Source organism: Ylistrum balloti, unplaced genomic scaffold, assembly GCF_031769215.1.
Source record: "Ylistrum balloti isolate Yb309-2 unplaced genomic scaffold, AGI_CSIRO_Ybal_v1 Utg369994, whole genome shotgun sequence".
In the NCBI taxonomy this organism is placed as follows: domain Eukaryota; kingdom Metazoa; phylum Mollusca; class Bivalvia; order Pectinida; family Pectinidae; genus Ylistrum; species Ylistrum balloti.
In genome coordinates this window covers 360169-383883 of record NW_026782075.1, presented here as the reverse complement: position 1 = coordinate 383883, position 23715 = coordinate 360169, and the positions used below count along the sequence as shown (strand labels likewise).

General features: G+C 39.0%; 1 protein-coding gene and 1 long non-coding RNA gene across 2 annotated transcripts in view; both read left to right on the top strand.

Annotated features, from left to right (window-relative positions):
• Positions 1 to 9163, top strand: part of LOC132548016 (acyl-CoA synthetase short-chain family member 3, mitochondrial-like) — a 30628-nt gene extending 21465 nt beyond the window's left edge. Inside the window, exons 11-16 of the mRNA XM_060211828.1 lie at positions 680 to 743; positions 2666 to 2747; positions 3937 to 4059; positions 5909 to 6008; positions 7010 to 7185; positions 8400 to 9163. Of these exons, the coding sequence (XP_060067811.1) occupies positions 680 to 743; positions 2666 to 2747; positions 3937 to 4059; positions 5909 to 6008; positions 7010 to 7185; positions 8400 to 8483 (629 nt within the window). The 3' untranslated portion in view covers positions 8484 to 9163. The remainder of the gene's footprint in view (positions 1 to 679; positions 744 to 2665; positions 2748 to 3936; positions 4060 to 5908; positions 6009 to 7009; positions 7186 to 8399) is intronic.
• Positions 9164 to 9443: 280 nt separating this feature from the next.
• Positions 9444 to 12777, top strand: LOC132548018 (uncharacterized). The gene is made up of 2 exons (XR_009554138.1): positions 9444 to 9881; positions 9951 to 12777. It is a non-coding gene; the product is annotated as an uncharacterized LOC132548018 (long non-coding RNA).
• The last annotated feature ends 10938 nt before the right edge of the window (positions 12778 to 23715 follow it).

Here is a 23715-nt window from a genome sequence, read left to right as displayed (position 1 = left end):
AGTGAAGTCAGCCCCCCTGTCTGTACAGGTAAGTAGTCTCATCAGGTAGTCACAGTGAAGTCAGTTCCACTGTCTGTAATGGTAAGTAGTCTCATCAGGTAAGTAGTCTCATCAGGTAGTCACAGTGAAGTCAGTCCCCCTGTCTGTAATGGTAAGTAGTCTCATCAGGTAGTCACAGTGAAGTCAGTCCCCCTGTCTGTAATGGTAAGTAGTCTCATCAGGTAGTCACAGTGAAGTCAGTCCCTGTCTGTACAGGTAAGTAGTCTCATCAGGTAGTCAAGAGAGACTGATTCATTAGAGAGTGACACATTAGAGTGACACATTAGAGAGTGACACATTAGAGTGACACATTAGAGTGACACATTTGAGTGACACATTAGAGAGTGACACATTAGAGAGTGACACATTAGAGTGACACATTTGAGTGACACATTAGAGAGTGACACATTAGAGTGACACATTAGAGTGACACATTAGAGAGTGACACATTAGAGTGACACATTTGAGTGACACATTAGAGAGTGACACATTAGAGTGACACATTAGAGTGACACATTAGAGAGTTCAACAATGGAGCGTGAGACGTTGAATGAGACACTCGGGAGTACATCAGAGATGAATCAGAGATGGTTTATATATGTAACCATAGTATTAATTTTATGATCTTGTTGGTGTACAGTGAAAGTCCTTCGACCTGACAACTCCGAGACAGACCCTATGGAACTAGGACAGATTGTTGTCAAGTGAGTAAATATATATTTCAGAATTAATATATTGTTGATTTCTTGTATACCAAAATACATTCTGTCTAACTGCATGGCTCTTGTTAAGTTGTAAGGAACCTGGTATAATCCAGATTATGATGGTATAATAATTCAGGTAACAATAACATGTAAACGTTGGGTCTCCGTCCACTGGGGCAATTGTAAACGTTGGGTCTCCGTCCACTGGGGCAATTGTAAACGTTGGGTCTCCGTCCACTGGGGCAATTGTAAACGTTGGGTCTCCGTCCACTGGGGCAATTGTAAACGTTGGGTCTCCGTCCACTGGGGCAATTGTTGCAAGGTCTAAAAGAAAAATAGTATTTTGCTGGTATCTATAGTTTGATAATCTATTTCACCTCTTGATGCGGTTATGCATTTAATTACAGGTGAGTTTTATTACCTGTCCACGGTTAGCTTTCTCAGGTAAAATCTGTGACGTCAATTTATCCACGTGGGAGTGACAGTGGGAGTCTCATATAATATGGTAGTTGTACAATCGGTCATACTTCAGCAGTGATGGTATGACTGCCACTGCCACCTGGTGTGACAGACTACCACTGCCACCTGGTGTGTATTATATATGTATTGTTGTTACTTTGTGACAGACTACCACTGCCACCTGGTGTGTATTATATTTGTATTGTTGTTACTTTGTGACAGACTGCCACTGCCACCTGGTGTGACAGACTACCACTGCCACCTGGTGTGTATTATATTTGTATTGTTGTTACTTTGTGACAGACTGCCACTGCCACCTGGTGTGACAGACTACCACTGCCACCTGGTGTGACAGACTACCACTGTCACTTGGTGTGTATTATATATGTATTGTTGTTACTTTGTGACAGACTACCACTGCCACCTGGTGTGACAGACTACCACTGCCACCTGGTGTGTATTATATTTGTATTGTTGTTACTTTGTGACTGACTACCACTGCCACCTGGTGTGTATTATATTTGTATTGTTGTTACTTTGTGACAGACTACCACTGCTACCTGGTGTGACAGACTACCACTGCCACCTGGTGTTAATTATATTTGTATTGTTGTTACTTTGTGACAGACTACCACTGCTACCTGGTGTGACAGACTACCACTGCCACCTGGTGTGTATTATATTTGTATTGTTGTTACTTTGTGACAGACTACCACTGCCACCTGGTGTGACAGACTACCACTGCCACCTGGTGTGTATTATATTTGTATTGTTGTTTCTTTGTGACAGACTACCACTACCACCTGGTGTGACAGACTGCCACTGCCACCTGGTGTGACAGACTACCACTGCCACCTGGTCTGACAGACTACCACTGTCACCTGGTGTGTATTTTATATGTATTGTTGTTACTTTGTGACAGACTACCACTGCCACCTGGTGTGTATTATATTTGTATTGTTGTTACTTTGTGACAGACTGCCACTGCCACCTGGTGTGACAGACTACCACTGCCACCTGGTGTGTATTATATATGTATTGTTGTTACTTTGTGACAGACTACTACTGCCACCTGGTGTGACAGACTACCACTGCCACCTGGTGTGTATTATATATGTATTGTTGTTACTTTGTGACAGACTACCACTGCCACCTGGTGTGACAGACTACCACTGCCACCTGGTGTGTATCATATTTGTATTGTTGTTACTTTGTGACAGACTACTACTGCCACCTGGTGTGACAGACTACCACTGCCACCTGGTGTGTATTATATATGTATTGTTGTTACTTTGTGACAGACTACCACTGCCACCTGGTGTGACAGACTACCACTGCCACCTGGTGTGTATTATATATGTATTGTTGTTACTTTGTGACAGACTACCACTGCCACCTGGTGTGACAGACTACCACTGCCACCTGGTGTGTATCATATTTGTATTGTTGTTACTTTATGACAGACTACCACTGCCACCTGGAAGTTTCTCTACACTTTGGAAAAATGATGTGAAATTTGAGGAAACATACTTCAAACGTATACAAGTAGGTTTGTTGATTTTCAGATTAAATTATTAGCCTATCTGATCGGAATGACCAAGGTCAGTTTATGCTGTATCCGAGTTTAAGGCATCAATTGATTGTCAGTCGTTCTGTCAGCTGATCATGATGAGGTTGGCCAAAAGGAGAAGTTTTTTCTATATCTTTTTTTTTAAGACACTGTCTCTAGAACTTGGCACTGAATATCAATCATATTCGGGAGTTCACTAGCCTATGTGGTGATTAATCAAGATTATACGCAAAATGGGGCTGACCTTTCAGGAACCTGAGGTGTGGGGCCAAAAGTGGAAAATTTACTGTATTGCTGTATTTAACTGAAAAATTCATGTTGGTTTAGTAGCATCCTCAGTGAGGTCGGTTCTTTGTGATCAAATTGAGTTATGAGCGTTGTGTTGTTGAGAAGGAACCAATTTTTAAATAAATGGTGGGTCTTGAGGCCTGCTTCAGGCCTGATTGTGTCTAATAGGGGACTCAATTTTATGTAAATCAAGGATCTACAAAGAGACAGACCCCATAATATGGAAAATAGTTGTAAAAGTTTAATTGAAACATTCCTTTTCTGCTTGCTGCTGTTTGAACATTAAAAAATTTTAATCATTTAGGAGAAAAATTTATGATATAATTGTGAAATTTTTTTTTTTTTTGTGAAAACTGAAATATTTGTTAGCAATACAGACCCCATGGGCCTTTTTTTAAAACTGATAACAAGTTGTTGGTACCTGGATGTTGTTAATCAGGGCACAGTAAATCTTCTGTCAATTCGAACAAAATTAATAAAATATTGTTGAACCTGTTCGAATAATACAAAATCATGCTTGTGAAAATAAATCACATTGCCAAAAATCACAAAATGTAAGTGAAACAAACTAGAAAGGGCTTGAACTATCACTAGACAGAAAATTATTGTTTTTACTGAAAAGTATCATGTGTTTGAACTACCCAACTATTTAAACTGACTGGATGTTTACTGTATATGTATTGTGGTAATGCTTTGAAAAAACTTTAAACAAGAAACATATTCAACTTCCTGTTATATGTTCACAGTTGAAGCATACTTCATTCTCTGGGGTATTTAGTGTACAATTACTTAAACAGTCACAGTTTGATTCATGTATGTACAGATCTCAGCTCTGGCAGCAAATTGATGTGTGTTGATCCAATTTGATTTTGCCAGGGTTACTATAACACAATGGACTCAGGATATCGTTGTGAAGAAGGGTATATCTCTGTCCTTACACGGACAGATGATGTCATCAATGTGGCCGGACATCGTCTGTCAACTGGAGCATTAGAGGAGGTAAGCAGAGTAAACAACGCCCTTTTAGGAGAGTTTGGGACACTACAGTTGGTGGGAACTCCAATCCTATAGAATCCAAAGTAGAAATACTGGCTAATCATTTTTCAGTATAACAGTCTTTTGGGTTGCCTTTTAATGATAAAGGTATGGACCTCCCCTGTTTATATTGGATTCCCAAACTTCACAAGAATCCATATAAATAACAAAAAAAGAAAACGAAAAATAGAAAATAAGAAAATACCAACATTTCAACATAATCATAATCCAAACTCACATTCAATAAACCTAGAGGAAAATATGAACCGATGAAAGATTTACAGGAGACTCATGGAAAAGTACAAGGAGAATAAGACCAGGTGTTCCAGAAGAGTAAGCATCTTCTGCTTCATCAACGACACCCGCCATTTAAACCTTTATCAATCCAAGTAAGTGTTGTCACGTTCTCAAATGAGAATGGGGTATGCAGCAACAGAGCTAACAAGCAAACTAATTGGTATCAAACACGTTCAGCTTCGTATCACGCACAGAAAAATAAAATATTTCTTAATGGGATCACTATGACCTCTAGCTGTTTAAATGACCTTTGTCCAAACTTCTTACTGCCAATCTGAATATTATCCAATCTGTGTTACAGTCTTGACTGAGAAACTGTTTACTTGAGAAGTGGAATAGTAAGTGGATTTCAAAGACCTTCAAAGAACCTTTGACCCATCTTCAACACCCTCTTCTATAAGGACAATAGATTTTTCTACTCTCTACAACATGATAACACACTTTAAACTGATAAAACACCTTTGTTCTAGTGTTTTGAGAGTTTCTTGTCAAAGAAAGGTGAAACGGCAGTGCAAATATAATGTAGTGAACTATACTGAAGCATATTTTATGAAAAAAACTAAATTATAAAAATCATTGAGTTTCTGGTTGACAACATCTTTGTCGGATTTGGTGGTAAGATCTTCCAACAGACTACTGACATATCTATGGGAACTAACTGTGCCCCTGTGCTGGCTGACTTGTCTGTTTTCATACGAGGCTGAATTTATTGAAGGACTTATCAAAACAGTCACAGGTTGAAAAGTTGTTTAATTTCACCTTCGATATATTGATTATGTCTTGTCTTTAAATAACAAGAGATTTACTGACCACGCCCATTGTATATATCCACAAAAATTGGAAATCAAGGACACGACACGATCAGCTTCATATCTCAATATTTTCCTACAACGAAACCAACATGGATATCTTCCCACCAAGCTGTATGATATGCAATATGATTTTGATTTCCCTATTATTAATTTTACATCTCTGGATAGAAACATCCCTGCATTCCCAACTTTTGGAGTTTACATGCTGCAGGTGATTTGATGATTAAGGGGGTATGTTCCAAAATATCACAACTTTTCCTCCAAGATGTTGTCAACCAGTAGACAAACACAGGGTTTTAGCAGACTGATAAAACTTATTGGAAAGTGTTACAGTTGTCATAGCAATCTTATTGAAAAATAATCTATTTCTATGTTTGATATAAAGCTGAAAAGTTTGATGCTTTTTAATTTGCCTGTTGGTGCTATTGATATTTCAGTAGTTTTTCATTCTTTGAATGTGATGATACTTGCTTGGATTGACCAAGATTCACATTTTGGGAGTGTTTGTGTAAATGTCTATCAATGAATTTGAGTTTGAATTATTATTCCGTTCAAATGTTGTTGTTGTTTCATCAAAATAACAGAAAATGCTTCGAAATACAGGTAAGTATACACATATTAGACAAAAGTTTTACCACCAAATTTCTCCATTCTGTTAGATGATTGATAATGGTTGTGACAGATCTACAAACGTATAACCCTAGGCTATTCTGGAGAGTGATGATGTGGTGGAGGCTGCAGTCGTCGGAGTCCCAGATACACTCAAGGGCCAGATCCCTCTGGGACTATGTGTTGTGAAACATGGTGAGTTTCTAGAAATTACCGGACTCCCATTGTTGTTAAAAAATTGAAAATTTGCAAAAAAAATTATATATCTTGATTAAAGTGTCAAATATTTTGATATGCCTGTCAAAAATTTTGACATCATCAATTGATTGTCAATTTCGCTTTTCTGAAAATATCCCACAATTTTTAACCAACATTTTTCAAACTTTGTTAACTTAATTACAATGACATGAACCAGTGTTTTCCTGGGCGATCATTTCATTTTGGAATAGTTACTTCCCCACAGATTTTCACCAGTTTATATTGAAATTTCGTAGGCTTTACAATCTCACATGAAATAATTGTTTTGTTAATTGCATTGCAATTTTATCACCCACAAAATACTTTTGCGGTGCATATTAATTTTAACTGACTACATCTATTCATCAATCCATCAGTCAATCTGTTCACAAATTCAGCCCCAGTCTGACACTATAGTATTTATTGACATATTTATTAAATGAAATTTGGGTCAGAATGTTCAGTTTGAAAAGGAAGATACATACAAGGTCAAGGTCATTAGATCATAAGTCACTGCATAACTTTGTATTTCAGGGTCAATAGGTCCGAATGTCAAGGTCAAATTTTGTATCTTTTCACTGGTGAACATTTTAAGTTACAACATTATGAAGCTAAGTTAGAATTTAACAAGAACTCAGCTTACCAAAAGATCAAGGTTACTGGATTTGACCTTTAGATCAAAAGGTTGAAGACAACGGGGATAAAAAGTTTTGAAATAGTCAACAGATCAAAGGTTAATTCTTATGTATGGCAAATGTCTAACTTTATCTTCAGCTGTATTAGGGAGGGCATGTTGATGATTGTAAGGGATATAATATAACCACAGGCTGACCTGTCAATGTTGTAGTTTTGGTTGACATGCATGTCTTATATCGACAAAATTTGCAGTAGATAATATACATTAAAGCAATGTCATCCCCCTGATAATTTTAAGTAACTAGCTATGAGTTGAATTGCAGGTGTGAAGAAATCTGAAGCAGAGGTCATCCAGAATGTGGTCGACAAGGTTCGACAGTTCATAGGACCTGTTGCCAGCTTTAAGCAGGCGGTCATTGTACCCAAACTACCAAAAACTCGGGCAGGGAAGATAGCTCGAAACACACTAGCAGCCATAGCAGCAGGGAAACCATATAAGGTAGCTGAGTAGGCATTTAAATCTTTGTTTCTTTGATTCAATATTACTGCATTGTTATTTCATAAGACTTTGTTTATATGTACGTAAATGCTGCTCATTAAAACTAGACTCATTCATCTATCGGTCTAAACTGTATAAATTTCTTAATCAGTGTTATCACAATGTTTATGATACAGTAGTTTTCATGAGTGAAATGACAAGGGTTGTATTATTATTATATCTCAAGTCTTATTTTTCATTTCATTTTCATTATGATGTGGTATACAGATTTACGTACATCTGCATTTTAGGCCATCGACCTGAAGGGTCATACTACGACGATGTGCAGTGTACCAAATTCAGGGCTTGTAAACCCCTTAATTACACAGTTATTGCCCTTTATCAAAATTTTGTGTCTAGAGCACAGCTTTAAATTACTTGCATTTACACTAGAATAATGAAACTTGGTATATACATTGGTCATACGAAGAATATGTGAAACATACCAAAGTCAGGTCCTAAAACCCAATAATTACAGAACTATTGCCCTTTGTGATAAGTTTGTGCCCAATATTCATTTTTGGGGATCATTCATCATTTTCACCGATACCCTTGTTCAAAAGTGCTGCCTTGTAGCGTGGTATATGGAAACAATCCAACAATGAAGTCAACAATCTGAATTCCACCTGAGAAATTTCAATTATGAGTTTTTAAAAATAATATCCCATTTTTCATTCAAATATTACCATAACCTCACCTCATCAAAGTCCAGTCTAGTCATGTACACTACTGAGCCCTTTTTGCTTAGACAATTCTCTCTCTGGCGATGTAAATGAAGTATCAGATTTATGTCATTTAGAAGTTGTATTTTACAAAATTCAATGCCAATGGCGATGTTGCTCCATATTCCTGTCATGTGTTTTCACATTAAGTGCATGTGAACCCAAGTTAGGTGTTGAGGTCAATGCACAACACCTTATCAATGTGTACTGTACTCGGTAGGAAATAATAAATTTAAGGCTCAAGATGATGTAACTGGGGAAAACTGATAACTAACTTTAATGTAAAAATAACTGTAAAACAAACTTCTTTTCCTCATCGCACATGTTCGGGCGGTCGGGCAGATAACACCATGTTGTTTCAGGTCTGATGACAAACCTGGGTTACCTAAGTGTAATAGGGATGTGTTGACCCTGTGTCACCTGACAGTTAGATAATTTGCCTTAAACTTCCAGATTCCTGTCACTATTGAGGATGATACAGTGTACCCTGCTATACACAAAGCTCTTACAGAAGCCGGCTTCCCACTTAAAAGATAAGAGGTTGCCATTATGCATTAAACTGGTCTTCAGGTAGCTGTTTGCAGTACTGCAGAGGTTAATCTCACTGGGGAATCACCAGGAAACCATGGTAACTGAGTTAAACAGTTGTTACCAGGTTTAGAGGAAGCGATAACAAACTGGATTGAAACATTTTATCATTGAAAATGAGTTAAATGAGTATGTGGATCATTTGTTCACACTAACTACACTACAGGTCACGTGGAGGCATACAATCACCACTCTCCACTCGCCCGTAACCTTTTTCACACTAACAACACTACAGGTCATGTGGAGGCATACAATCACCACTCTCCACTCGCCCGTAACCTTTTTCACACTAACAACACTACAGGTCACATGGAGGCATACAATCACCACTCTCCACTCGCCCGTAACCTTTTTCACACTAACAACACTACAGGTCACATGGAGGCATACAATCACCACTCTCCACTCGCCCGTAACCTTTTTCATCACTAACTACACTACAGGTCACGTGGAGGCATACAATCACCACTCTCCACTCGCCCGTAACCTTTTTCATCACTAACTACACTACAGGTCACGTGGAGGCATACAATCACCACTCTCCACTCGCCCGTAACCTTTTTCATCACTAACTACACTACAGGTCATGTGGAGGCATACAATCACCACTCTCCACTCGCCCGTAACCTTTTTCATCACAAAATCACAAAAATGACAAGAGGACACATACAATCACCACTCTCCACTCTCCCGTAACCTTTTTCATCACTAACTACACACAGGTCATGTGGAGGCAGGTCAGTCATGTGGAGGCATACATCACCACTCTCCATCTCCCGTACCACTCTCCACTCATGTGGAGGCCAATCACCACTCTCCACTCTCCCGTAACCTTTTTCATCATCACTAACTACACTACAGGTCACGTGGAGGCATACAATCACCACTCTCCACTCTCCCGTAACCTTTTTCACACTCACAACACAACAGGTCATGTGGAGGCATACAATCACCACTCTCCACTCGCCCGTAACCTTTTTCACACTAACAACACTACAGGTCACGTGGAGGCATACAATCACCACTCTCCACTCGCCCGTAACCTTTTTCACACTAACAACACTACAGGTCAGGTGGAGTCATACAATCACCACTCTCCACTCTCCCGTAACCTTTTTCATCACTAACTACACTACAGGTCACGGGGAGGCATACAATCACCACTCTCCACTCGCCCGTAACCTTTTTCATCACTAACAACACTACAGGTCATGTGGAGGCATACAATCACCACTCTCCACTCTCCCGTAACCTTTTTCACACTAACAACACTACAGGTCATGTGGAGGCATACAATCACCACTCTCCACTCGCCCGTAACCTTTTTCATCACTAACTACACTACAGGTCATGTGGAGGCATACAATCACCACTCTCCACTCGCCCGCAACCTTTTTCACACTAACAACACTACAGGTCATGTGGAGGCATACAATCACCACTCTCCACTCACCCGTAACCTTTTTCATCACTAACAACACTACAGGTCACGGGGAGGCATACAATCACCACTCTCCACTCGCCCGTAACCTTTTTCATCACTAACAACACTACAGGTCATGTGGAGGCATACAATCACCACTCTCCACTCGCCCGTAACCTTTTTCATCACAACGACTCCATGTTTGCTCTTTAAAATAACATTTAAGCATTGGAGTAGTTCATGGCATTATTAGTGTACATATCAAATTTTAATCATCAAATTATTCTTATGCTTGGTTGTGTCCCCTCAGTGTATTTCAATTTTGTGAACTAACATCCAATATTCTAGAAACAGAAATAGATTATGTATATACTTTCACAAGGTTTGACATCCTTGTATAAGCAGATACTGATAACGATTTTATACGGTTTCATAACTATTACATTATGATGTGATGAGTTTGTATGTAAGTTGAAAACTTTAGAGTATGAAAAGTTTCGGTATTTAAACAAAATAACTAAATTATAACATACATAGGGTACATTCAAACAGTTATCTATTCAATTGCTCAAGGATGTTAAAATATGCATCATTGTACACATACACCTGACATTCAACTGCACAGACACAAATTAAGATACACTGAAATTACCATATCGAGGAACCGACATAATAAATCCCCCCCCTACTCCTATATTACCCCGTTCTTCTTGTGAAAGTGTGTGTGGATTTAGTTTAAATATAAGGGAACAATCTGTTTATGTAATATCATATGTTCCCGTGCTGTACATTTATTGTTTTGATTTGTCTGCATCAAAAAACATGTCCCATAAAATAGTTCTATAGTTATGGTTCATGTCGCCAAAAGGCTCACAGGATGAGGTGTCAATACTTGTAGACCTCTCGAGACGTCATTTACGGAGGATGACCATTACAAGTAAATAATTCCTCGCCTACACCCTGTCACGTTTTGAGTGGCAAGTTACCTGGAAATCGTGTTTCGATGACGTGTACTGCATGGAGGTGTAATGGAGATAAGACACTTGACAGCACTGTTAGTAATCAATATATATTGAAAATTGTTGTGTGAAATAATTAGAATTTCACAAACATCTCTTTAAATGAATCTTAAATATGAAAAACCGAAACAAAAAGTTAATAGAAAAAAGAAAAACAACAATTAAAACATACACATTTGTTAAATGTATGTAGGGTTGGGATTAGGCAGACTTGTATCCTATACTGTACTAAGGTCACTGCACGGACACATAAAAACAAAAATCAGTCATTCTGAGTTCGATCAGTGCAGATATGCTTTGCTTTCTGAGGTTGCTTAAGAACAAAAGATAACATTTTACAGTGTTTTCTCTATTCTTTTATTCATAATGCATATTTTGTTGACTGTTCTATTTCCTTTATGATAATATCGGTATTGACATCATATCCTGTGACAAGTTTTTCTCATATGTCCTTGGTACAATATGCAAATTGTAATGTTGATTGTTACTAAGAATGACAGTCTGCCAGCAGAAAAAAAATTTTAGCTCACCAGAAACGGAGGGCCAAGTGAACTATAGGGAAAGTGCAGCATCCGGCATCTGTCAACGTTTCCTTTAAATCATTTCATGCCATAAACAATTGAGATTTTAACAAAATTTGTCAAATTAATTTGTTAATCCTAAGTGAAAAGGGAACCTATTTATGAAAAACCGTGAGTCTGCCCTCCTTGGGACTGAGGGACGGGGCACAAGGGAGGAAAATTTATCTATTTCTTTCAGGAATTGTAGAAAATTGTCCAGATTTGGACTGAAGTATACTTGAGTGAATAGAAACATCAATTATGTATTAACAGTAGGTCTTAACCCCCTGGATGACAGGGGAAATAGAGCAATTCTTTTAACATTCTTTCCTGCTGTTGGAATGATTAGATTTTTGCCAAACTGAGTTTCGGTCCTTTGGAGCAGACATTGAGATGTGAGATTGGAGTGGGTCGAACCCGATAAGGGAAATAGCGCAAATTCTTTATAATCCTGCTTCTGTGAGAAATACCTGGATGTTGTTCCAAATTTGGCCAGAAGATTACCATGGTGATGGGGAATCAATTTTGTATGATTGGTGGACTACAACCCCTTGGGTGGCATCCTTCTTATGTAGGAATGCATGAATTCTGTCCAAATTTGACCTGAGACATGCCCTGGTGAAGGAGATCAATGTATAAACAGTGAGTTCCTGCTAGGGCGGGAGCTGTGGGGCCAAATAGTGAAATTATAGCCATTTCTGTAAAATCCTTCTTCTGTTGGAACTGGAGACATCCTTGGTAAAGAAAACTCCAGATTTACAAAACTTTACTTCTAACCCCCTTTGCAAGGGGTCTATTACAGGGAAATAGATACATATTTTTGAAATACTTTTTTCTTTTAGTTTAATTTTATCAATTTCAGCAAACTATCCAAGGTGAGCAATACAAGCCCTATTGGCCTCTTGTTAGAAGTGTGCATAACATAAATCCAGTCAAGGATTTAATTAATGTGATATCATCATAAACTCATCAACTTAATTACTTTTAATTACTAATTACTATTAATTATTATATTGATATTTTTATCATTGAATGTCTTTGAAATAATGTATCACTTATGATCAGGTTATGTTATTTGTAAATCTATGTCTATTGTCTATTGTCTATTGTCTATTAAATCTACTAAATCTATTATATCCAAATTTAACGTTGGTGTACCGAGGGCCTTTGTAATGTTGATGTAACTTGTGCCAAATCCTTTTGCTACATTTATACAATAAAATTTTATATAACAAGACAAATGAGAATGAAACTGTTGTATTTCCCTTTTTATGACCAATTTAAAGAGGAACGTATTTGTAAAGAGAATCCATTGTATTAAGGTTTCCCAATATTCAGGGCCTCAGCATCACAGACAAGTTTAAGAAGGACGAGACAGCTGTATGATGTAGCATCACTGACTAGTCCTAGATGGACAAAATAACTGTTTGATGAAACATCATTGACGAGTCCTAGAAGGACGAAATAACTGTATGATGTAACATCACTGACGAGCCCTAGAAGGACGAAATAACTGTTTGATGTAACATCACTGACGAGCCTTAGAAGGACAAAGCAGCTGTATGATGTAGCATCATTGACGAGTCCTAGAAGGTCGAAATAACTATGATGTAGCATCACTGACGAGTCCTAGAAGGTCGAAAGAACAAGAACTATAATGTAACATCACTGACGAGTCCTAGAAGGACGAAATAACTGTTTGATGTAACATCACTGACGAGCCCTAGAAGGACGAAATAACTATGATGTAACATCACTGACGAGTCCTAGAAGGTCGAACTAACCGTATGATGTAACATCACTGACGAGCCTGAGAAGGTCGAAAGAACAAGAACTATGATGTAACATCACTGACGAGTCCTAGAAGGTCGAAATAACTGTGATGTAGCATCACTAACGATTCCTAGAAGGATGAAATAACTGTTTGATGTAGCATCATTGATGAGTCCTAGAAGGACGAGACAGCTGTATGGTGTAGGGTTATTAACGAGTCCTAGCAGGAAGAAACAGTTGTATGATGTAACATCACTGACGAGTCCTAGAAAGACGATATAACTGTATGACGTTACATCACTGACGAGCCTTAGAAGGACGAAATAACTGTTTGATGTAACATCACTGACGAGCCTTAGGACGAAGCAGCTGTGTGATGTAGCATCACTGACTAGTCCTAGAGGGACGAAATAACTGTTTGATGAAACATCATTGACGAGTCCTAGAAGGACGAAATAACTGTTTGATGTAACATCACTGACGAGTCCTAGAAGGACGAAATAACTGTTTGATGTAACATCACAGACGAGCCTTAGAAGGACGAAGCAGCTGTATGATGTAGCATCACTGACTAGTCCTAGAAGGACGAAATAACTGTTTGATGTAACATCACTGACGAGCCTTAGAAGGACAAAGCAGCTGTATGATGTAGCATCATTGACGAGTCCTAGAAGGTCGAAATAACTATGATGTAGCATCACTGACGAGTCCTAGAAGGACGAAATAACTTTGATGTAACATCACTGACGAGCCTAAGAAGGACGAAGCAGCCGTATGATGTAGCATCATTGACGAGTCCTAGAAGATCGAAATAACTGTGATATAGCATCAATGACGAGTCCTAGAAGGACGAGACAGCTGTATGATGTAGCATCAGGGATGATTCCTAGAAGGACGAAACAGCTGTATTATGTTACATCACTGACGAGTCCTAGAAGGACGAAACAGCTGTATGACGTAGCATCATTGATGAGTCCTAGAAGGACGAGACAGCTGTATGATGTAGCATCACTGACGAGTCCTAGAAGGAAGAAACAGTTGCATGATGTAGCATCATTGATGAGCCTTAGAAGGACGAAATAACTGTATGACGTAACATCACTGACGAGCCTTAGAAGGACGAAATAACTGTTTGATGTAACATCACTGACGAGTCCTAGAAGGAAGAAGCAGCTGTGTGATGTAGCATCACTGACTAGTCCTAGAAGGACGAAATAACTGTTTGATGTTACATCACTGACGAGCCTTAGAAGGACGAAGCAGCTGTGTGATGTAGCATCACTGACGAGTCCTAGAAGGACGAAATAACTGTTTGATGTAACATCACTGACGAGTCCTAGAAGGACGAAATAACTGTATTATGTAACATCACTGACCAGTCCTAGAAGGCCGAACTAACCGTATGATGTAACATCACTGACGAGCCTGAGAAGGTCGAAAGAACAAGAACTATGATGTAACATCACTGACGAGTACTAGAAGGACGAAGCAGCTGTGTGATGTAGCATCACTGACTAGTCCTAGAGGGACGATATAACTATGACGTAACATCATTGACGAGTTCTAGAAGGACGAAATAACTGTTTGATGTAACATCACTGACGAGCCTTAGAAGGACGAAGCAGCTGTATGATGTAGCATCATTGGCGAGTCCTAGGAGGTCGAAATAACTGTGTGATGTAGCATCACTGACTAGTCCTAGAAGGAAGAAACAGCTGTATGATGTAACATCACTGACGAGTCCTAAAGGACGAAATAACTGTTTGATGTAACATCACTGACGAGCCTTAGAAGGACGAAGCAGCTGTATGATGTAGCATCATTGACGAGTCCTAGGAGGTCGAAATAACTGTGTGATGTAGCATCACTGACGAGTCCTAGAAGGACGAGACAGCTGTATGATGTAACATCACTGACGAGCCTTAGAAGGACAAAGCAGCTGTATTAGGTAACATCACTGACGAGTCCTAGAAGGACGAAACAACTGTATGATGTAGCATCATTGATGAGACCTAGAAGGACGAGACAGCTGTATGGTGTAGGGTTATTAACGAGTCCTAGAAGGAAGAAACAGTTGTATGATGTAACATCACTGACGAGTCCTAGAAGGACGATATCACTGTATGACGTAACATCACTGACGAGCCTTAGAAGGACGAAATAACTGTTTGATGTAACATCACTGACGAGCCTTAGAAGGACGAAGCAGCTGTGTGATGTAGCATCACTGACTAGTCCTAGAAGGATGATATAACTGTTTGATGAAACATCATTGACGAGTTCTAGAAGGAGGAAATAACTTTGATGTAACATCACTGACGAGTCCTAGAAGGAAGAAACAGCTGTATGATGTAACATCACTGACGAGTCCTAAAGGACGAAATAACTGTTTGATGTAACATCACTGACGAGCCTTAGAAGGACGAAGCAGCTGTCTGATGTAGGATCATTGACGAGTCCTAGGAGGTCGAAATAACTGTGTGATGTAGCATCACTGACTAGTCCTAGAAGGACGAAGCAGCTGTGTGATGTAGCATCACTGACTAGTCCTAGAGGGACGATATAACTATGACGTAGCATCATTGACGAGTTCTAGAAGAACGAAATAACTGTTTGATGTAACATCACTGACGAGCCTTAGAAGGACAAAACAGCTGTATGATGTAGCATCATTGACGAGTCCTAGAAGGAAGAAACAGCTGTATGATGTAACATCACTGACGAGTCCTAAAGGACGAAATAACTGTTTGATGTAACATCACTGACGAGCCTTAGAAGGACGAAGCTGCTGTATGATGTAGCATCATTGACGAGTCCTAGGAGGTCGAAATAACTGTGTGATGTAGCATCACTGACGAGTCCTAGAAGGACGAGACAGCTGTATGATGTAACATCACTGACGAGCCTTAGAAGGACAAAGCAGCTGTATTAGGTAACATCACTGACGAGTCCTAGAAGGACGAAACAACTGTATGATGTAGCATCATTGATGAGACCTAGAAGGACGAGACAGCTGTATGGTGTAGGGTTATTAACGAGTCCTAGAAGGAAGAAACAGTTGTATGATGTAACATCACTGAGGAGTCCTAGAAGGACGATATCACTGTATGACGTAACATCACTGACGAGCCTTAGAAGGACGAAGCAGCTGTGTGATGTAGCATCACTGACTAGTCTTAGAGGGACGATATAACTATGACGTAGCATCATTGACGAGTTCTAGAAGGACGAAATAACTTTGATGTAACATCACTGACGAGCCTTAGAAGGACAAAGCAGCTGTATGATGTAGCATCACTGACGAGTCCTAGAAGGACGAAATAACTGTATTATGTAACATCACTGACGAGTCCTAGAAGTCGAATTAACCGTATGATGTAACATCACTGATGAGTACTAGAAGGACGAAATAACTGTGATGTTACATCACTAACGAGTCCTAGAAGGACGAAATAACTGTTTGATGTAGCATCATTGATGAGTCCTAGAAGGACGAGACAGCTGTATGGTGTAGGGTTATTAACGAGTCCTAGAAGGAAGAAACAGTTGTATGATGTAACATCACTGAGGAGTCCTAGAAGGACGATATAACTGTATGACGTAACATCACTGACGAGCCTTAGAAGGACGAAATAACTGTTTGATGTAACATCACTGACGAGCCTTAGAAGGAAGAAGCAGCTGTGTGATGTAGCATCACTGACTAGTCCTAGAAGGACGAAATAACTGTGATGTAGCATTACTGACGAGCCTTAGAAGGACGAAGCAGCTGTATGATGTAGCATCATTGACGAGTCCTAGAAGGTCGAAATAATAGAAGGACGAAATAACTGTTTGATGTAACATCACTGACGAGCCTTAGAAGGATGAAGCAGCTGTATGATGTAGCATCACTGACGAGTCCTAAAGGACGAAACAATTGTATGATGTAGCATCATTGATGAGACCTAGAAGGACGAAATAACTTTGATGTAACATCACTGACGAGCCCTAGAAGGACGAGACAGCTGTATGACGTAGAATCATTGATGAGTCCTAGGAGACGAGACAGCTGTATGATGTAGCATCACTGACGAGTCCTAGAAGGAAGAAACAGTTGCATGATGTAGCATCATTGATGAGCCTTAGAAGGACGAAATAACTGCATGATGTAGCGTGACTGACGAGTCCTAGAAAGACGAAATAACTGTATGATGTAACATCACTGACGAGTTCTAGACGGACAAAACAGCTGTATGATGTAACATCACTGACAAGTCCTAGAAGGACGAAATAGCTGTATGATGTAACATCACTGACAAGTCCTAGAAGGACGAAACAGCTGTATGATGTAGCATCACTGACAAGTCCTAGAAGGACGAAACAGATGTATGATGTAGCATCACGGACGAGTTCTGGAAGGACGGGACAGCTGTATGATGTAGGGTTATTGACGAGTCCTAGAAGGACGAAACAGCTGTATGATGTAGCATCACGGACGTGTCTTAGAAGGACGAGACAGCTGTATGATGTAGCATCACTGACGTGTCCTAGAAGGACGAGACAGCTGTATGATGTAGCATCACTGACGAGTCCTAGAAGGACGAGACAGCTGTATGATGTAGCATCACGGACGAGTCCTAGAAGGACGAAACAGCTGTATGATGTAGCATCACGGACGTGTCCTAGAAGGACGGGACAGCTGTATGATGTAGGGTTATTGACGAGTCCTAGAAGGACGAAACAGCTGTATGATGTAGCATCACGGACGTGTCCTAGAAGGACGAGACAGCTGTATGATGTAGCATCACGGACGAGTCCTAGAAGGACGAGACAGCTGTATGATGTAGCATCACTGACGTGTCCTAGAAGGACGGGACAGCTGTATGATGTAGCATCACTGACGTGTCCTAGAAGGACGAGACAGCTGTATGATGTAGCATCACGGACGTGTCCTAGAAGGACGAGACAGCTGTATGATGTAGCATCACGGACGTGTCCTAGAAGGACGGGACAGCTGTATGATGTAGCATCACGGACGTGTCCTAGAAGGACGGGACGAGTCCTAGAAGGACGAGACAGCTGTATGATGTAGCATCACGGACGTGTCCTAGAAGGACGAGACAGCTGTATGATGTAGCATCACGGACGAGTCCTAGAAGGACGAGACAGCTGTATGATGTAGCATCACTGACGAGTCCTAGAAGGAAGAAACAGTTGCATGATGTAGCATCATTGATGAGCCTTAGAAGGACGAAATAACGGTATGATGTAGCGTGACTGACGAGTCCTAGAAAGACGAAATAACTGTATGATGTAACATCACTGACGAGTTTTATAAGGACGAAATAACTGTATGATGTAACATCACTGGCGTGTCCTAGAAGGAAGAAATAGTTGTATTATGTAGCATCATTGACGAGTCCTAGAAGGACGAAACAGCTGTATGATGTAACATCACTGACAAGTCCTAGAAGGACGAAACAGCTGTATGATGTAGCATCACTGACAAGTCCTAGAAGGACGAAACAGCTGTATGATGTAGCATTATTGACGAGTCCTAGAAGGACGAAACAGCTGTATGATGTAGCATCACGGACGTGTCCTAGAAGGACGGGACAGCTGTATGATGTAGCATCACGGACGAGTCCTAGAAGGACGAGACAGCTGTATGATGTAGCATCACGGACGAGTCCTAGAAGGACGAGACAGCTGTATGATGTAGCATCACGGACGAGTCCTAGAAGGACGAGACAGCTGTATGATGTAGCATCACGGACGTGTCCTAGAAGGACGAGACAGCTGTATGATGTAGCATCACTGACAAGTCCTAGAAGGAAGAAACAGCTGTATGATGTAGCATCACGGACGAGTTCTGGAAGTGCGGGACAGCTGTATGATGTAGCATCACGGACGAGTCCTAGAAGGACGGGACAGCTGTATGATGTAGCATCACGGACGTGTCCTAGAAGGACGGGACAGCTGTATGATGTAGCATCACGGACGTGTCCTAGAAGGACGGGACAGCTGTATGATGTAGCATCACGGACGTGTCCTAGAAGGACGAGACAGCTGTATGATGTAGCATCACTGATGAGTCCTAGAAGGACGAAACAGCTGTATGATGTAGCATCACGGACGTGTCCTAGAAGGACGGGACAGCTGTATGATGTAGCATCACGGACGTGTCCTAGAAGGACGGGACAGCTGTATGATGCAGCATCACGGACGTGTCCTAGAAGGACGGAACAGCTGTATGATGTAGCATCACTGACTGATAATTTTCCTTCTCTATAAATTTTTACGACCTAAATACCGTAACAACATTGTCCAATGCTAAGTATACATTCATCCATATCTAAGGACGTTTATATATTTCGCTCAAAAGTAAAGCCTCTGTGATCGTTTCGTATTTCATGTATGAAAACAAAATGTATCAATGCATGTTTTGAATGAAATTTAAAGAAATAATTTGTACACACACAAAAACAGACAAGAAAAAGAAACCCGAATGTTCTATTTAACACACTATCAAGTCTGGCAATAAAAACAACAAGAACATACCAACTTGTGAACGTAATCATAATCAAAACTCAAATTCAAGTCAACTGGGGCAAAATATCAACAAAAGACAGATTTACATGGAGACTCACGAAAACGTACAACGAGAGTAAGACCGAAGAGAAAGCGTCTTCTGTTTTATCGTCGACACCCGCCATGTAAACCTTGGTCAATCCAAGTACTAAGTAATGTCACGTTCTCAAATGAGAACAAGGTATACAACAACGGAACCAACAGGAAAAAGAAATGCATATATTCCAAGAATACATCACAAAAATATATACGTTTACAGCCAATTTATGATGTAGGATATTGACAACAATATACGGAATGGGTTGTATAGTGTTGTGTACCTAATGTTTTAATTATACACACTCTCATGTCGACACTACGAATCAGTATCATTATTGATTGTTATAAAGCACAAAGTGTCGCTTGGATAGTGTTATCAGATACGACCCAGCATTCCTGGAAACCAGCATAGGGTTGGCCAATAGATGTATGACAGGTATTCATAGAAACACGTACAGAGCGGGAGAATAAACGGGATTATAACAAAAAGACAAATTAATCAAGGATGTGATGTACATATCTGTTACCAGTATTTTGCAAGTGTGGACTAGAGGTAGGTAATGCAATTTATGTTTTATGTTACTGACCTGTAATGTTTACAACATACACTGAAAACTAAAACAAAACCACCTGAAAAGTCCCACATATTGTCTTTTATAGACAGCCGATCTACCAGTGAATAGTAATGTTGCTTTGTAGAGGCCTGTCAATACCTCATCTGTAATAATGTTTTCAAAATGTCATATTTAGATAAATATTTTTATTCAATTTTTGATATTACGTCTTAACCTATACAGAGAAGAGTTTATATGTTTCTGCAAAGTTATCAGACAATGAACTTTTTCTTATTACAAATTATTATTTCCTCATATTGCCTGGTGACACGAGGCGATCATGGATAAGGCTATCTCATGATGACAATGATATATAAGATGCGTTATATTTGATAAGCTTTCCACTGTAAATTAAACTGACTTCTTAATAGCAAGCTGTTTGAATGTTCTACAACAACCTTTCTGTCACAAAGGAAAGGCTAACTCGTGTTTGAAAGAAATTAACAATTCTACAAGGAAATTGATAAAATGAAATCTTAATTTACAAGATTGGTATAAAAACGATCTCTCAGAATACAAAATGTAAAAGATGGCAAGTTTTAAATGGTTTGAATTTTAGATGTATCGACTTGTTTTGATCTAATTTAGATATGCTTTGTTTGATATACGCACAATTGTGTTTTTCACCTGCTTATTACATGTATTTATATGTATTTTTTTTATATATTTGAGAACGTCACGTTTAGTTCTCAGCAACCAGGGTTAAATGTATATTCCAGTTTTACTATGTGTGTCAACATTCCATCCAATCCTTTTTTCAATATTTGACCTTTGACCCCTTATTGGGATTTTGTTTCGATATGAAAAGGTCCCAAATTTCTTTATATGTCCTCGCACGTTTGATAGAACTCGTGGGTGTCATTCAAATAAATTTGTGTAAATAAACTTCATATATTGATTATAGAGAGATGGATGAAATATATTTAGCCTTTTGCCTGGATGCCGCCAATATGATGTCACTTTATAGAAGTTCAGTCCTTGTATTGAATTCTACATGTGATATGATGAATTCCTTATCATAGAGTGTTTAATGTTATATCGGTCCATTTGTCGCTAGAGACTGTCCTTGTTAACACATTATCCGGATCCAGTTTGGTTGGAATCCCTTTATTTGAATGGACGAAAAATTTTGTGTATGTGTTTTTTTAAACCCTGTTTTCAATATTGATATATTGAGTTATGTCCTTTCATTTGCAGAAGGCATATCATTGGTTAAAACATTGATAAAACTTCCTACACTACCTCAGTGGAGGCTACTACAATTTGTTGATTGGCATGGCAATCTTGAAACTCTATCTTATAAATGAAAAAAAAATCTGCGACAGAAATCAAAAGCTAAAATATATAAAACAAAAACTTGCACATAGGGTTTGATAAATGTATGTTGCATGCTCTCTGAAAAACATGATTCTTGTGTGATATGAATTTAGGCATGTTCCACGCTCTTTATCATGTCCCGTAGTTTCCTTCCTGTCGACTCTGTTGACATAACTGGTATCATCAACAAAGCATTAGACGCTCATTCTTCCGGACCATCTCTCATTTTTCTTCTTCAGCACAAATTAGGTTTTTATTTTAAAAGGATCTTATAAAGAAAACGTATGCCTAAATATACCATAAAAACAATATATGACATTTAATTTATGGAAATTCTATATATCCTCAGAGAAAGAGGGAAACACAACTTCTTTAATTGTAAAATATGTTGTATTAGATACACAAAGTCGTATAAACTGTAAGAGGAATATTGAGCACATTCTCTTTGCGTCCCCGTCGCCAGTACGTTGGTATCCTCTAACACCTCAACGTCGAGTACGTCGTATGCGCCAGTTGATGGTACATGTGTCGTCCAGACGTTTTCCAGTTAGACGTTGGAGGTTCAAGCTCTTCACGGATGAATTGATTCCTCGTTTGATCACGTGGTCGTCAACATGTGTACCGGCATCGAGGAGAGCGTCTTGCATACGCTTGTGTTTTGGAGCACGACCGATCCAGGGGTGGGATGGTTTTGGATTTTGGGAGAACTTTCCCATATTTTAAAGACACATTTTGTGATAATTTACGAAAATTTTACGGATGCACGCTTTCGAGATGTGATCCAGAAGCCTCATATCGTCTTTTCATTATAAAGCACCATTTGACCTTTCAGCTTGATAACGCAAGGCCACACGTTGCAAGAGTTTGTAGGTACATGCAACCCACAGCATCGTCCCTGTTGATTGAACTCCATATAGTCTCAAACACTTATGGGATGAATATTCAATTAAATTCAATTTATTTCCGTAAGTTTACAACTTATTTGATAAATAACAGTTAAAAGGACAAAGCCACTCGCACTCTAACTATCATGTACACATGTAGTCATAATTCATTATGTCGGTATAATATATTTGGATGAAACCACGCAAATACTGATTAAATTGTGACAATAAATCTTTCATATGTTTGTTTGCTGATGTTAAATACTTTACTAAGATTAAGCTCTTTTATATTTCCGACTTTGAGTGAATGAATGAATTTTATCATATTAGGCTTATTAAATCTGGTACGAATCATAATACTTACATTTAATAGTAAAATGATATTTTTCTTCTCTGTCGTTCTCATCACATAAAATTCACTTTATTTCTTCCCTTGGTGCGTCTCTGTATCATGTATAATCATGTACAGATAAACAGATCTTAGAAAGAAGTTTCTGAAAATTAGAATTAACTGATTTATGTAGGTATGACTGGAGTTTAATACTTTCAACCAGATGTTGGTATAAAAGTCCTTTGGATGAAGAATTAACCTTCATCGGACATTCCTGTTGAACATTGTCAAATAAACTTTGTTTATAAACAATACTATGATCAGCAGTGCTGTTATTGGTATCTGCAAACTGTATTCAAGGCCGACAGTTGAAAGGTGATATTTTAACTTAAGGATTAAAGGCTCATTGTTTTACGTCATATCATCATAACACGATTTGAGTACACAATTATTAGAAAATGTTAGCTTTATGCAATATTAGAACATTCTAAATTTTTGGAGTATTTCTAAAGGAAGTGACTCAGTGTATGAAGTAACAGTATTTGTTGATTTGTGTAGTCCTAGTAATCACTTGAGTAATGCAATATGAATTTTTTTCAGTTTCTGAAGCTTTGTGGTAACCCCAGATTTCAGAACCATACATTAAAA